Source organism: Panthera pardus, unplaced genomic scaffold (genome assembly GCF_024362965.1).
Source record: "Panthera pardus isolate Hobbes unplaced genomic scaffold, ASM2436296v1 HiC_scaffold_5, whole genome shotgun sequence".
Classification (NCBI taxonomy): Eukaryota; Metazoa; Chordata; class Mammalia; order Carnivora; family Felidae; genus Panthera; species Panthera pardus.
The window spans coordinates 4803730-4819858 of NW_026526980.1; the positions used below are offsets into that span (position 1 = coordinate 4803730).

The 16129-nt window shown below is 53.4% G+C and overlaps 1 protein-coding gene across 9 annotated transcripts in view; it reads left to right on the forward strand.

The window, feature by feature from the left end:
* Positions 1–16129, forward strand: part of CLEC16A (C-type lectin domain containing 16A) — a 201717-nt gene that overhangs the window by 93536 nt on the left and 92052 nt on the right. For all 9 annotated transcript variants that reach the window (XR_008419366.1, XR_008419367.1, XR_008419368.1 and 6 more), the window contains exon 18: positions 6116–6236. Coding sequence is in view for 6 of the 9 variants with exons in the window: in XM_053894494.1 (XP_053750469.1) it covers positions 6116–6236 (121 nt within the window). In the remaining 3 variants the exon portion in view is untranslated. The remainder of the gene's footprint in view (positions 1–6115; positions 6237–16129) is intronic.

Genomic DNA, 16129 nt, shown 5'->3' on the forward strand with positions numbered 1-16129 from the left:
CTTTACCCATCTGAGAGGAGCATGTCCCTGCCCTTGCCAGAGGTATTGTGGGGAGTCAGTGAAAGGCAGAACACGAAAGGCCAGTAGTAGTCCTTTTTTTTTTTAATAGATATTTTTCTTTTCTTTGTTTTTTTTAAGTTTATTTATTTTGAGAGAGTGCATGAGCAGGGAAGGGACAGAGAGAGGGAGAAAGAGAGAATCCCAAGCAGGCTCTGCACTGTCAGTGCAGAGACCAAGGCAGGGCTCAAAATCATGAACTGTGAGATCGTGACCTGAGTCGAAATCAAGAGTCGGATGCTTAACCGACTGAGCCACCCAGGCGCCCCAGGCCGGTAGTAGTTGCTGGTGGTCCGGGCCTCCTTCTTCTCTTTGCCCCTTACACCTCACTTGGTTGTAAGCGGCCTGCCTCCCTTGCCGCAGATGGGATGCGTAGCCCAACTAACCGAGTGCAGGCAGCGTTGGCAATGTCTGCGCTTCCCTGGGGTCTCTTGTTTAGTCTTCGTCTGTGTGACAAGTTTATAAAAGCAACTCTGAAGCCTCAGGGCCCCTGGGTTTAGAGCCCGCGAGAAGGTGGCCGAATGGTAGAAAAGAGGGCCGGCCATCTCAGAGCAAAGCCATCTACCTTAGAGAAGCTTTCCTTTGTGACTTCAGATTTCTGAAGGGGAGTTTTGGCCACTCACCTCAGTGCTGTTCCTATTTCAAGGAGCTGTCTAGAATCCTCCAGAAGCTCCAGAATCCTTAGCCCATTTCAGACATCAGAACGCAGCAGTGTGCTTTGAATTTGAGCTAAAGGAAGTGTATGGTTTAGCAAGCAATTGAGGGCTTATGTGGTTTCTTTCAAGTTCTTTGCTTGTATCCAAAGAACATTCCATTTCATCCTTTTGGATTCAAAGGTTTTCTTCTTCTTTTTTTTCCACCAAGGAAACTTTTTTAACTTTTAGGAGGCTGACCCTTTTCAGAAATCCCTTCTGTTTCCTTAAGGACTTGTTGAAGGAAGTTCAAACAACCCTTAATAATACATCATTCCTAACTTGTAAAACAGTTCTCCCTACATTCTTCAGAGAGCCCCTGGACACTCACCGTATGCCAGATGCTGTGCCCGAGGGCACAGAAGTGAACCGGGGTGAGGGGACATTTGAGTACAGAGTTCAAGATGTGAATGAGCACGGCATGTTCAAGAAGCAGGGTGACCGGCAGGCTGAGTGAAGGGAACGGGATAAGACAGGAGGGTGACCGGGCCTCGCAGGCCATGGGGAGGCACCCAGCGCTGAAAGTCACGTTGTGCCTCTTGCGCATTCTTCCATTCGACAGATGTGTTGAGCATTTTCTAGGTACTGCGCAAAATGCCAGAATAGACAGTGAATGGAGATTATAAAACGAGACCAAAATAGCAAGAGAGCCACTGAGCCATGCCAGCTGGTAAGGGAAGTTCACGTAGAAACGAAGGTCCTGGGAACTACTGGGGTCTGATGAGAACGTGTAAGCAGAAATGGGGACTTGGGCTGGGCCCCTCCCAGAGGCAGTGAGAGAAGCAGTTTAGAAAGAACACAGGCTGGTGAGACCAACCAAGTTCAGTGCCAGCTCCAGCTGTGTGACATTGGGCAAGTTGTTCAACCTCATTGAGCCTCAGGTTGCTCGTGTGTTCTGTGTCTCAGCTCCTGCCCAAGGTAGTTGGAAAGACGGGCTGCAAGGTGCCTGGCAGACAGAAGGTGCTCAGGAAGTACTTACTGTGCGGTGAAGCAGTCTAGCATCTGAGGAGGGAAGGAAAGAGAGTTTTTCGTGGTCTCCTGAAGCTTAAGGCTAGAGAAGAGTTAGAGGAATTTTGGTGAACATCAAAATCTGGTTTTAATCCAGTAGCTACCTTTCCGTGGTAATCTGGGAAGCCATTAGGAAACAAATGTATTTGTGTGAAATTTTATTTGTCCCTGAATTCTGTTCCCAATCCCCACGTAAAACCACACACAGGTTTTGTGTTTATCGCTGTTGACCGTGAGGAAATAGGATATTTTGCTTTCCTCTCTGGACGTGTATTACGCATGAAAGAACATCTTGTGAGGTTCTAAAAGTGGAGGGGAAAGAATTTCCCGTGATTTCATCACCCAAGACACTTTTCGCGTCTCCTCCCTGCCTTTGTTTGCAAGCGTGTCTTCTCATGGAGGCAGGAAGGGTGCCTTGTGGCCTCGCTTCCAGGCCCCTCCCTGCCCTTTCTCCATCCTGCAGCAGAATCAGGAAGCTCTCCTTGTTGTGACGCGGTCGTCGCAAGTCGAATCTCTTACCGGGGCCTGAAAGTTTATCTGGTGACTTCTGCCATGACTTAGGCATCTTTCTGCTGGTTCGATATCCTGGTTGCTTCCGGGATCACGTTATTTTCAGCTAAACTGTCATGAGCAGCTTCACGAATACAGTGTTTTCTTTCTCCTGGCTTATTTCTTTAGGATAAGTTCCCAGAAGTGGAGTTTCCGCTTCAAAGGGTATGAACGTTTTTTGCGTGACACTGTACATCCTGGCAAGGCGCTTTCCCAACGGGCTGTGCCCACTTTACACTGCTTCGGCGTCCCATTAAGAAGGACTGACGCTTGGCGGCCACTTCCACAGCCTGGTGGGCTTCTAACCTGGGCGACTGCCCCCTAAACTCCGTGGCTTGCAGGTGTGGCAGGGGCAGTGGCGAGAGGGCTGGACCTGAGCGCCGTATACGGGGCAGCCTCAGGGCTCGGGGGGTGTGCCTCTGCGGTGGCCCCTGAGATCGGGGCCGGTGGGTACCCCCCATTCCCAGAACTCGCACCTGGGCTCGGGGGATTCGTGTGACTCACCTAGGTCCGTCTGAGCCCGAAGCCGTCCTGCCCCACTTGGCGAACTCGTTCCCCACGACCCCCTCGTAGAACTCGGCTCTTGGGGGCACTGGAGCACGCAGGACGCGTCTCTTCTTGGTACTTGAGCATGCTCAGCTGTCACTCCTGTCCAAAACGAATGTGTTCTTCCAGAGTCCGTCCGCCTTCCTGGCATTCTGTGGAAGCTTCAGAAAGAGTAATGAGTCCTTTTTCCTTTTTAGTAAAACTTGACAAATTGCATGTTTATTTGGCAAAGTCCAGAGAAGCGCTCAATAAAAGCCTGGGTCCCAAGCCTTAAATCTTTTGAAGGCAAAGGCATATGGTTGGAAGAATACAGAGTTTGGAGTCTGGTTATTAGCCGAGTCACTGTGGGCAGGCTGCCTCACATCCCCGGGCTTTGCGTTCCCGTCTGTAAAATGGGAACCACGCAGAGTTGTTAAAAGGCTTCAGTGAGATGTCGCGGTCTTGCCTCGCTAGTACCTGGCAGGACTCTGGTGAGTAGAGGGGGTGTTATTGTTTAGGGGGCTGTGGGATGAATTTGAGGGCCTTGATCCTGGTGTTTTATCTCTCTTTTGTGGATTCTTGGACTTGTGTGGCTAGTCAACGTGCCTGGTGGACCCTGTAGGACCCCCACGGGACCCCCATCTTTAGTCCGAATGGAGCACCTGGCCCTGTGGGGTCCGTCCTCTCTCGTGGGCATGGGCTTTTCACACCCTCTTCCTTCTCTTAACTGGGGCAAGAGCCAGGAAAAGTATTTTCGGGGCGTTGATTTTATGTTCTGTATTCTTCACATTTTTATTCTATTATTATTGTTATTATTATTATTATCATTTGGTATTTCTGGAAATACCTGCCATTTGTTGCTTGCAGAGCCAAAGCAGATGTGTTACCAGAAAGGTCTCTCCTAGGAGCCAAGTTCTGAACTTTTATATTGGAAGGTTTTGGTTCTCAGAGTGATGGTCTGTAGAAAGCCACACACATTTCTGTTCTCAACCCCCAGCGAGGAGGGTCCTGCTTGATTTCTTTGCCCTCAGAACCCCGGGAGGAATGGGTTTTTGACACAGAAATGAACCATTCACTCAGCTTGGACCTGACCGATGGGCCTTTTTTGGTCCCATCCGAGGCCCGTGACTCATTATTTGAGAGTTCAGATGGCCGTGTAGTTCAAATGACCACCCACATCTTGGGCTTTCTGTGCTCAGGCCGGCACAGGCGTGTGAATTTCTTCGTGTGCTTGGTTAAGTGCCACAAGCATCAGACATTCCCGGTTCCAACCCCAGCTCAGGCATCATCAGCCCTGTGACCTTGGTTCAGTCTGCCTCTCCCCGTTCCGTCTCTTCCCGTGTCACGGCTTTGACGCTGCAGTGAGGTGCCCACGGTGCCTGGCACGCGGTGGCTGCTTCATAATTGCCGTTTCGATTTTAAGGAAACGAAGCCACACTTCTTTCTCTTCAGATTGTTGCAGACGTCTTACGAAGACTGTGCTTTAAAAAGCTGATAAGAACAATCAGACCGATACTGATGCAGCTGCCACTCTCACTGCGATATAAAAGCTTATCTTCCTCTAGTACTTTGGCGTGACCTCAGAATGCATCCAGGACGTAGGATTGTTCTTCCGGTTTTCTACGTTAGGAGATCAAGAGAGTGGCTCAGGTCTCTTGCCAGTTGCAGGCCACGGCCAGATGAGGCTTTCCACGTGCGGGTGGGTATCCTTGTGGCCTGGGTCATCGGGAGCCAGCGAAAGCCCCGCTCTTTGGAGGCAGAGGCAGGAATTTGCCTCCCCGCCCCCGCCCCGCCCCTGCCTTGTTTTGGGAGGCACCTTGTCTTACGAAGGGCCGCCTCCCCAGTCAGTGGGCCAAGCCTGTAGCCTCAGAACTGTAAACAAGAAGACCAAAAGTGGGCTGGCGCTCATCGCCCTGTGGCTCGCCAGTGGCGACAGTGGTGACGGTGGTTTGTCCCCGTGCCCTCCCCCGTGCCCAGCTATCGAGTGGCCGCAGTGAAGGATGGCTGCCCCTTTACTAGCACATGCTAGCCACGCCCCTGCCCCCCGCCCCCGCCCCCTGCCTTATCTCAGAGCCTCCTAGCAGCCCTGTGAGGCAGGGGCCACCACCCCCATTTCACAGATGTGGACATTGGAGCTCACGGGGGTCGGGGGCCTTGCCCAGCAAGTCCAGCGCAGACCTCGTGTGTCTGACTGCAGAGCAGTTTCCCTCAGGCCTCAGGTAGGCCCGTCAGCTACGCTTCAGGGGAAGAGGTGGGAGACGGCCTGTGCGAGGGGCTGCCCCTCCGCTTCCTGGTCTCACCGATGGGCCACTCAGCTCCAGTCGGGGACCCGAGGGTAGCTTGCGTGCTACCAGCACAAGCCGGGCCCGTGGTGAAGGCTGCTTTCTGCACAAACATCTCCGGTTCCGGGGCCTGGGATTCTGCTTTCTTCCCGGTCTCTGGGAAGCGTCGATGGCCATGCTGGATCCCTCCTGGACGCCTCTTCCGCGGGCCAGGGATCCCCATGCTCGCGGAGCTGCCTCTGTTCCCGGAGAGCTGGCTGGGTCAGTGTGAGGGGCCCTTGGGGCACTGATGTCCCTGCACACCTGCCAGGCCCCAGGTCTGCCGTCCCGTCCACAGCGTAGCCCCTGTGCAAGGCCAAGGGGCTGAAGCTTTGTTGTGCACGGGCTCGCCCAAGAGGGGCAGGGGTGAGCTTTTAATCGAGTCGGGCCGCCCTGAACCCCGCAGGGTTCACCCTCTGTTCTCTCTGCCCCCACATTCAGTAGGTGGGACTCGGGAACGCTGTCACTTGGGATTTGCTTTTCCAGATTCTGTGCCGGTTTAGTGGGAAGAGGCCAGGTTCCAGCCCTCCCTAGATGCATGCCCTGGGGCAGGGAACTTCACCTCCTTGGGTCTCAGTGTCTTGTCCACAAAGCGGGCCACCTGCTGAGGACGCAGGGGTGTGGGGTGGGGGTGGGGGGGGGGTGGTCAGAAGGTCACGTGACACTAGGGGAGAGGTGCTGGCAAATGACAAGTGCTCGGTTGAGGTGAGGTGCCCTCACTTGTGGATAAGTGGGAACAGGCTGCACCTGTTGATTCTCTTTATTTTTCTTGTTCTTCTTCTTCTTCTTCTTTTTTTTTTTTGTCTTGCTTTGCAAACACCAGAGCACTGGGACTGGGACTGGGAGAGGTGGACTTCGTTTTTTTTGTTGAAATCAAGAGCCACTGTGTGGTTTCTCCACATGGAGCACGTCACCTAACTAACTACAGGTTCATTCTTTGCTGCTCCCCAACTGTTTGTGCAGGCCATCCGGGTGTTCTTCATGCTCCGTTCCCTGTCACTGCAGCTGCGAGGGGAGCCCGAGACCCAGTTGCCACTGACACGGGAGGAGGACCTGATCAAAACCGATGACGTCCTAGATCTGAGTGAGTCACGGCAGGGGTGAGGGGGCGGGGCAGGGGGCAGTGTCTGCTCCACTCTGCCGGCTCAGGCGTAGCTGGGAGGGTCAGTGTGCCACCAGCATTTGGGACTGCGGTTGATCCGTCACCAAGCACCAACAGAGCGTGCGTGTCCCACAAAACTCCAAGAAAGGGCCCTGCCTTCTGGGTGCCCGGAAGCTGGTCCGCGGGTTCTGCTGTCCACAGCCCAGGTGGGGCTGTGCAGGTCGTCCGCCGAGGGGTCTGGGCGGGGTGATCGGGGTCTCTGGCTCCAGGATCCCTGCCCTCCATATGACCGTGGCACTGCCAGTTTGATTGGTTTTCTGTATGATGCCAATGATTAAAGATTCTGCTGCTAAAAAGGGGGGGGGGACTTTCAAAAGTGACTGTGGGTGACTTGATTAAAAGCGACAACGGGCATTAGCCTGGTTGCGTTCCGATAACCCTTCTCGTACGTGTAGGGCTCTCTCTTTCCTCCCATTTGCTATAGGGCATGTGCACAGGGATGGGCAAGGTGGCATTGCGATATAGTAGGATTCTTCGGTTAGAAGAGACGGAACACACAACTTAGGCTGGCTTCAGGAACAGAAAGGGGAGTTGGCTGACGTCACTGGGAAGTCCAGGAGTACACTGACTTCAGGCATAGCTGCATCTAGGGACTTAAGCGGCGCCATCAGGAAGCCGCTGCCCTTTGTCTCCGCTGGGCTTCCCTTTGTTCTGCCTTCATCCTCAGGAGGGCTCTCATCAGATGGTGACAAGGAGGCCGTCTGCCGTTCCAAAATCTACTGAACCGGCTAAGCAGCCCTTCCAGAAACAGGAAGGGCTGCTCTTTCCTGTGACTTGATGGAGGTCCACAGCAGGGCTCTCATTGGTCTGGCTTGGGTCCATTGACCATCCCTGAACCAATCTGTGGTCAGAGGAATGTGGTTCACTAATGGGCGAGGCCGGGGTCTCGTGGCTGGTCCTGGAGCTGGGAGGTGGGGCCCATTTCTTTTGAAAGAAAAGACTCAGACTCCACCTGAGAGTGAGGAGGGAGGTTGCCCTCAAAGAAAACTCAAAGACAGGGAAGTTGAGCAGGCAGGACCCGCAGAGGGCCACCCTTTGTAGCATATGGTAAAGACAGGGTCCTGTTGTTTTAAGTCCGCTTTATTGAGATCAGTTTACGTCTGATAAAATTCACCAAGGTTTGGCGTACAGTTGAATGAGTTTTGACAGAAGCGTTCCGTTGCATGACCCACGATCCTGATGTAGACCCCTGAGGGTTGACACTTGAGCCGGATACCCCTGCCCTGCCGTGTGTTCCCTTGAACCAACGATGGAAAACACCCCCCTCCCCGCTTCTATTTCCTCACCTGTAAAATGGCGACGAACTTCCTTATATTATGGGCCTGTGTTGAGAACTGAGCAAAATACCGTATGAAATATTACACGACTGAGCATTGTGTCCAGGGTATAACTGTGCTCAGGAAGCTGCAGTCCTCTGTATTACCTGCTAATTAAATAAGGTGATGCATAGAAAGTGCAGAGCTTCCTGCGTGAATAGAGGATTCTCCGTAAGTGATTATGATGGGTTTTACCTGTTTGTCTTAACTTCTTCTTCTTGCCTTCTTCTTATTCTCTTTTTGTCTTCTCTCTCTTGGAAGAACAAGGGAGCTGTGTCCTGTACGGGCTGCTCTCTGCTCATCTCCTTTGGCCCTTCCTCCTTGAGAGATGGCCACAGGGATTTCTTTAAGGGTTTAAATTGATTAAGCTGACTGGAGAGAAGATAAACCAGTCTTTCTCTGATTGGATTCAGGGAAGGAGGGAGACAGCTTGCTTTCATGGGCAGCAAGAACGTTCGCATCCATGAAATGGAATTAAATCTTATGCTGGGAATTCACGTTGCTTCCTTCCCCCTCCACCTAGGAATGGCCCGCTGAAAGAAAGGTTAAAAGTCTTTCACTTATCAATTTTAATTGACTAGATTGCTAGTTGAGATCACTTAACTGAACCTTTTTGGGTAGCTGGCCATTAAGAAAGTAATGGCTGTCTGTCTTTACCCAGCCCCATCACAAATTATGTCTTCGCTAAAGGGCGCCATCCAGAAAGTACTAGGAATTGTGGGTTTTATGAGCACATGGTACTAGAATAAGATATGCACGTGTTATTGTTTGACTTTTCTTTCTTCTTTTTATTCTTCCTGGCGATTGTTCCTAAATGCTGGATCTCCCCTTCCATTGGGGAAAAGTCAGCACGCTCTGCACGTCACAAAATGCCTGCTATGTACATAAACTGTAGGCAACATCATAACCTAGACGAAGGCATTCATATTTGCCAAGCGATTGGAAACTGGGCATCCTCCTTGTGAGCGTAGTAATTTGAGGAGGCTGACTTTGGGGAGAAATGCTGGGGGCTGGTCAACTTTTCCGGAAGGTGATGTGATACGGCGGACAGGCACAAAGGAATGCTAGCTCCAGCCGACCAACAGATCGCAGGAGGAGGTGACTTAACCTGTATTTACTGACCTTGTCACACGTTGATAAGAAACCACAGCCCCATCACATATCTCCAGACCAGCTGTGAGCCTCTGGGTCGGGTGTGGCAGGTGAGCTCTGACAGGCTGGCTCCTGAATAGGAGCCTCGTGGAGGCCTTCACCCCTGCCCCTCCGGAAAGAAGCCAGCTGCCCGTGCTCGAGCCTGTTTTGTTTTTGTTTTTGCCGGAGAGGAGAGTGGCTTGGGGCAGAGGTCACAGACTGGCAGCGTGAAGGAAGGGAGGGCAGGCGGGCAGGAGGCAGGGAAGGGGGATGGGAAGGGAAGGCTGGCTTGACTAGATAAAACAGATCAGACTTTTAGAGAGAATGGCCCCGTGAATCACCACCTACCCCGCCTCCAGCTTCAAAGGTTATTACTCTCACTGCCCCTACCAGTTCTCTTTTTATATACCCGCACCCCGCGTATTAAAGCAAATGGAAGACGTCGCATCTATACATACTTGTCTCTAGCAGACAAGGACTGGGGGCTGCTCTTGTTAACTGAATTGGTTGCCACCCTTGCGGATGGTGAGCTTGCCCGGCCCCGCTGCAGCTCCAGATGGAGCCCGGGCAGGAGGGAGGGCTGGCGGCACCGTGCCCACTCTGACAAGCCATCGGGCTGGTGGCATCGCTCAGGGCCTTAGGGTTCCTGAGGCTCAGCGGCCTTGCCTCTAAAATGGTTCTGAAGACTTGCCGGGGAGCTGTTGAAAATCAGATGAGATCACGTTGGTGAAGCTCCCGGTGCCGTGCTGGGCCCATCGTAGGTGCTCAGTGAGGGGAGAGCTGGCTGTCGTCCCTGGTGCAGCTGCTGGAGAAGTGATGTAGGGCTCACACTGCGGGGGTCCGCGGGGCGGGCATCTTAGGCTTTGGCAGCGATTTGGAGGAGCGTATCCTGACATGTTTGAACCAGTTCATCACTTGTATGATGTCCCCATTTTGGGGGTAAGAAAGGCCGCGCTGGCTGCCTGCGTCCAAGTGAAGGGAGCCGCACCGGGCAGGGCACTCCTGCGTGCTCCCTGATGGGCCTCCTGACCGACAGGCCCCTGGAGTGCCCTGAGGACAGCAGGCTGTGACCAGAAGCCAGCTTCCTGCCAGAATTGGCACCAGGGCCTTCCAAAAGGAGTCTTGCCTGTTTCTAGAAAATATGGCCTATCACAGTAGGGAGAAATTCCCCCCCTTGTCCATATATCCTAAGTAGATACCAGCCATCCTTGTGAAACTCCTGGATTCCTTCCCAGCCTTTTCCACGTGGCCACTTGATGTTTACATAGTGTGGCCGTAGCATGTGCGTCCCACACCTAATCTTGTCCCCTGATTTTCTAGACCCAGTCTGCAGATCCATCCATTCATTCCACGATGTGTTGGGCGCCTGCTGTATGCCAGGCACAGCGACGGGAGCTGGGATGTGATGGTGAGCTGAGGCCAGCTTGCTCTCTGCTCTGGTGGTGCTTCCAGTTTGGAGTGGGGGTGGGGAGGGCCGCCAAAGGTAAGGAAGTAAGTACACAATCACAGGTTGTCGGAGATGGTCTGTGGAGGCGGTTGGACGGGCTCTGTGCTCGAGAATAAGTAGGAGAAGAGACCTCCTAGGCTGGTTAGAGAGGCCTGTCTGGTCAGGCACCGTGCAAGGAGGGACCAGAAGATTGTGGGAAAAGGCAAAACCGAGGCCCGCCAGTTAGAGGGGATGGCAGAGGTGACGCCGGAAGGGGAGAGAGCGTGGTGTGTCCGGCAGCTGGTGTGGCCAGCAAGGGAATGAGGGGCTGAGATGAACCAGAACTCAGGCCCAAGGCAGCGGGAACCCATCTGAGCATTTCCACAGGGACATCGGTCCTTAAAGTGTACTTCCAGGTCACTTGGTCCCAACAGAGCCCCAAGGGGCTGGAGAGGCCACGTGAGAGGTGGTTCTGAACGTGGGCTTGGGGACCAGGCTGTGTCTGGCGTGAAATCCCAGCTTTGCCCTTGTAACGAGCTAGCGTATGGCCTTCTACAAGCAAATTTCGTGTCTTAGTGCCTCAGTCTCCTCATCTGTGAAATGGGAGTCGGTGGGAGGAGTGAAGGAGTTAATAGGTGTGAAGGGCTTGGAGCAGTGCCTGGTGCGCTCGCCGGCCAGCCGTTTGGAAGGCCCGGCGGGGTTCGGGGATCAACCAGCAGTGCGAAAAGGGGGATGGGAGCACGGACGGCATTTAGTGGCGATGCTGGAGATCCAGCTGGACTCTGGGCTCTGAGCTTGGCGACAGTGTGGGCAGCAAGGGGTGGGGCTGGGGGGACAGCGACTCCGTAAGCAGGGGACCAGCCCTGGAGGAGGAGACGAAGCCTAGTTGGGTGGTCACAGAAGAGGTGCTGAGCGGCGGCCCGGCCGTGATGCCCAGGGTGAGGGTCGGGCGTTGGCAGACACTGTCCTTGGGAGAGGTTCTCCACAACTGTCACGAACTTCGCAGTTACCGTGTCGGGCAGTAGAACATTGGCCGAGGCGTCTCCTGGGACCGTTGCATACCTGGTGGCATTTCTCCTTGTGCCGTGTCACCACACAGATGGCTGTTGCTCACAGGTGCCCACAGCAGTTAGAAACCTAGGTCGCACAGTCTGTGCGAGGGGGTCCCAACCCTCCAAACGCGGGTCTGCACACCAGCAGCTCTCTGTACTCTGGGCCTGCCTCCTCGCCCGGACTTGGACACACCTGTGTGGGGGCCTGGAAACAGGCCCGTGGAGGGTAGAGCAGTGGTTTCCTGTGGTTCCTAGACCTGGGGACTGCACTGCCCAGTACTGTGCCAAAACGATGAAACCCCAACAAACCCCTGGGGTTGGGATTGTCAACTTTTTATTTTACGAAGTCTTTTTTTTTTTAAAGCATTTATGAACTACCATTTCATAAAAGAAAGGAATCCCAGATAAGTAGGAAGGCCATCATTTCAGAACAAGGGACAGACTTTTCAAGAACTATGCCAACGTGCTATGTTTTAATGGGGTCTATTCTTTTATTCACCTTTGAGAGACAGAAAGACAGAGTGCAAGTGGGGGAGGGGCAGAAAGAGAAGGAGACACAGAATCCGAGGCAGGCTGCAAGCTCTGAGGTGTCAGCACAGAGCCCGGCATGGGGCTTGAACCCACAAACCTTGAGATCATGACCTGAGCCGAAGTCAGACGCTTAACCTACTGAGCTGCTCAGGTGCCCCAGTGGGGTCTCTTCTTTAAGTAATTCAAGTACAGGCCAATTACAAGAACAAGTGTCTCTGTCGTTTTTGAGCTCCGTCTGGTAGGGGAGGTGAGGACGGACCACCTGCGCACACAGAGGAAAGTCAGATGGCCACTGTGTTAAGGCGCCCAGGGGTTGCCTGGAAGTCACACAGGTTTTTGAGGGGGCGACCACCCATCTGATGGCTGGGTGTGCATGCAGGTGCCTGGCAGGAGCAAAGGCCCTGGGGTTGAGGGGGAGTTCAGGAAGATGAGAAGCAGCGGTGTGGCTGGAGGGCAGGGCAGGGTGGTGAGAGGACTGCGTTTGCCTGGGGCCCAGTGTGTGGGCCTTGCAGGTCGATCAGGGGTTCGGGCTTTCTCCTAAGAACAGTGAGAAGTGTTTTTCACCTGGTGATACGATCGCATTTGTATCTCAGAAGGCCCTCTCTGCCCTCAGTGTGAGGGTGGGTTTACGGGGTGAGGGGCAGCGTTCCAGCCAGGAGTCCTGGAGAGAGGCCAGGCCTGTGAGACGGATCCTGCAGAAGCGTTGTCCGAAGGGTGGTGCCCACAGGCTTCTTACACAGCCCTGTTTGCCCCAGCAAGTGGTTCCTGAGCGCTCTTGCTTTCTGCTCTAGGGCCCAGGTACAGGGACTCTTGATTGCTGGGAGGCCCATCCTGTTTGATCCAGTCTGTGCTCTTGAACCTGACCCAGACCCGTCTGTGCCTTCAGAGCTAATTATTAACAACAGTGATGTCATTTTGGTTGATCTCGTCTCCTGCCCGGCAGGGCAGGCTGCTGTGGGCCATCCCCCAGCGCTCCCGGCTGTTTCTAGGCCAGGACCTGCCTGTTTTGACAAGGGAGCTGAGGGTGTGGAGGAGGCCCTGGGTCCCAGAGCACTGCGGACTCGGAAGAGGACGGATCTGACATCTGGATCCCAGCTCTGCCTCTTCCTCGCTGTGTGACTGGAGACACATCGATCCACCTCTCTGAGCCTCGGTTCCTCATTTGTAAAATGAGAGTAGCAGTGCCCGCCTTTGCAGGGAAACAGCTGTGCAGACAGGTTGCAAACATCTGGCCCTCAGGCCCACGGATGTAGTTGGGTGTCTGGCAGAATATGTGTAATTTTATGTTAGTTGCCAACATTTTATTTATTTACTTACTTACTTATTTACTTATTTATTTATTTTTATTAAATTTTTTATTATTTTTTACAACATCATATGCTCTGTTTTATTGCATCTCGTGTTGGGCAGAAGACAACACCTACCTCAATACCAATAACATGTTGCCAACATTTTAAAATCGAGGTATCTTACTGCACAAACCCAGATACCTCTCACTTTGAATGTGAAACGGTCTGGTCCCTTGGGGCGGAAACGCCCGCAGGCAGCAGCGGGCCGCCTCTTTGCAGGGGCATCCTTCGCACCAGCTTGTGCTGTCTCCAGCCGCGGGCCTGCGCTGGACCCCAGCCGCCCGCTCGGCACCTCCCGCCTGCCACCACAGCGGACTCGAGCTCCCGCACCGACCTGCCTCCTGCAGCCTGCCCGTCCCCCAGTTGGGGGCGTCTCCGTGCCGGTGCTCAGACCCCGGGCTCGTCCTTGATACTTTCTCTCCAACCCGCCTTCCGGTCGGCCAGCACCCCTGTTCGGCCCCTCTGTCCAGCTGTATCCAGATCTGACCACCTCTCTCAGCTCCACCGCCGCGAGTGCCCTGCCATCTGTCACCTGCATTGTTGTAGTGGCCTCGTAACCAGTCATTTGCTTCTGCCTTGTCGCCTGCAGTTTATTCTCAATGTAGCGTCCAGCGTCATCTTCTTAAGCCAGGGGCGCCTGGGTGGTTCAGCCAGTTGGGCGTCCGCTCTTGACTTGGGCTCAGGTGGTGATCTCACAGTGTGTGGGTTCGAGCCCCGCATCCGGTTCTGCGCTGACAGCACGGAGCCTGCTTGGGATTCTCTCTCTTTCCCTCTCTCTCTGCCCTTCCCCTGCTCATGTGCTCTTTCTCTCTCTCTCTCTCAAAATAAATAAACTTGAAAAAAAAAAAAAAAAAGCCAGGTCACATCCTACCTTTATCACAGTGGCCTCCTTCCGACCCTGACTCTATGGTGACTGAGAGGCTGAGTATTACCTAGCGCCGTCTGGCTGGCTCTGCTCTCTTGCTTCTCTTCAGACACGCCAGGCACAGTCCCACCTCAGGGCCTTTCCTCTGGCCGTGCCCCCCACCTGCAAACCACTCACTCCCCAGAACAAGTGCAGCTGTGGACACTTACACGACCCATGGAAACCCGTGTGTGTCAGCCGTGCTCCACATTCCGCATGCGTGTTTGAGTTTGGACCAAGGCCCCCGGTCTCTGTTATCCTTTCGTTTGTTGATGAATAGGAGAGTGAACGTCATGAGCGACCCTGCGGCGTTTCCCATTTCCCCATTTCCTAGCATTCTGTGTGCTCATCCCAGTGCCCTGACAGGCGAGAGTTTGCAGGCCACTTGGAAGTTCTGGCTGTATTCATCACGTTGCCGAGATACTCTTTTCCAGCAAGGGGATTGTGAAGCTCCCCAAGCAAGTGATGTGGTTTGACCGTAAGTCCATGAAAACGTCAGCTCATTGATTTGCTTCTCTTGCAAGGCCAGTGATAGTCTTGTGGTCCCATCTGTCAGTTCTGGAAAACTCTCCGTGTTCTCTGGCTTTGTTGATGGCCTGGTCATTGTCCTGTGCCTCATCCTGCCAGAACTGATAAAATGACATCATTAATGAAGGCTGTGAAACACAAATCCAGAGTGTGGGACATTCTAAAAGACAGCTGACTCGAACTTCTCAAAATTGTGAATGCCATGGGAGACCAAAAGAAAAAAAAAAGAGGGGAGGGCGTCCATTCTATTATTGTTCTAAATTCTCGAAACGGAGGAGACCCCACTGTCCATTTGGGTTGGGTCTGACTTAGACGGAGAGGAACGAATAGCTTGAAAGGACTTGTTTTTGAAAACTGAGATTGGGAAATTTGCACGTGGACCGTGATCGGGTATTAGGATTGAGGTCCGCATTACGTTTCTTAGGTGTGATAACGGCATCGTGATTCTGGGGGAGAGTGTGTTTGTTTTTAGGAGGCGCAGGCTGAAGTGTTGAGGGCTAAGCTGAATGCTGCTTGCCACTCGGGAGTGATTCACAAAAATGTGAGTGTGTGGGTGGAGTGAGAGAGGAAGCAAACGCAGCTTATGTGAACAGTTAGTGAATCTAGGTGAAGGGCATGTGTGTGTTTATTGTACTATTGTTTAAACCTTTCTGGACCTTTGAAATTTTTCAACACAGAAGCTTAAGAAAGTGGCAAGAGAGACATGGGGCCCTTGAAAATCATTTAATTAACGAGGAGCGGCATGCTTAGGGAAGGGGCCTTGACTTCAGGAAAAACAGCTGAGTTGGAATCCCAGCTGTGCGACCCGGGGCCAAGTAGTTAACCTCTCTGAACTGTTCTTCCTCTTTGTAAAGTGGGGATGATAAACTGCGTCAGGGCTGCTCTGCAGACTCAAAGAGAGAATCCCTCAGGAATACGAAAACCGTCCTTCGCATTCGTCATCTGGACAGCACACGGGGTGTGGAACGACTTTTCTTTTGAGAATGTTCTCTGTGGGAGTGCTGACATACCAGAGCCTCATGACTGCTTCTGTCCATGGGATACATTGAAAAGCAGAGGTGGTCACACAGGCGCGTTGGTTAGACGATGGTTTCTTGGAAGGATGACTTTCAGGAAAGTGGGTGCTGGCTGATTTGGCAAAGAACTGAAACATGCAGGGGAGGCCTGATTCAGACTCAGATGGCTCCTTGGGGGCAAGTCAGTGCAAGCGTTGGTGCCTGGAGCTCAGGAGAACTGGAGCTGAAGCGGACTGATGTGGAATCAGAGGCACATGTGGATGTGGCCTTCGAAGTCCCATCTGGAGCTGAGTGTGGTCTGTGGCTCTTCAGCCTGCACCCCCACTGCTCTGTGTCTCTAAAAGGTCTATAGTGCGCACACGGTCTCTGCATGAGGACGTGTGGCAGAGCGCCCCAGCGGGCACCCCACCTGGGCGTCGCCTGACCTGCGGACTGGGACCAGTCTCGACCCAGCTCCAACCCCACCCCACGGTCCCAGGGTCACCAGCCCCCTTGCCTCTGCCCTGACTGAAGTTTCTCTGTCCCTAGTGCCTCGTGCTGGACCTGGCACACAGTAGGCGCT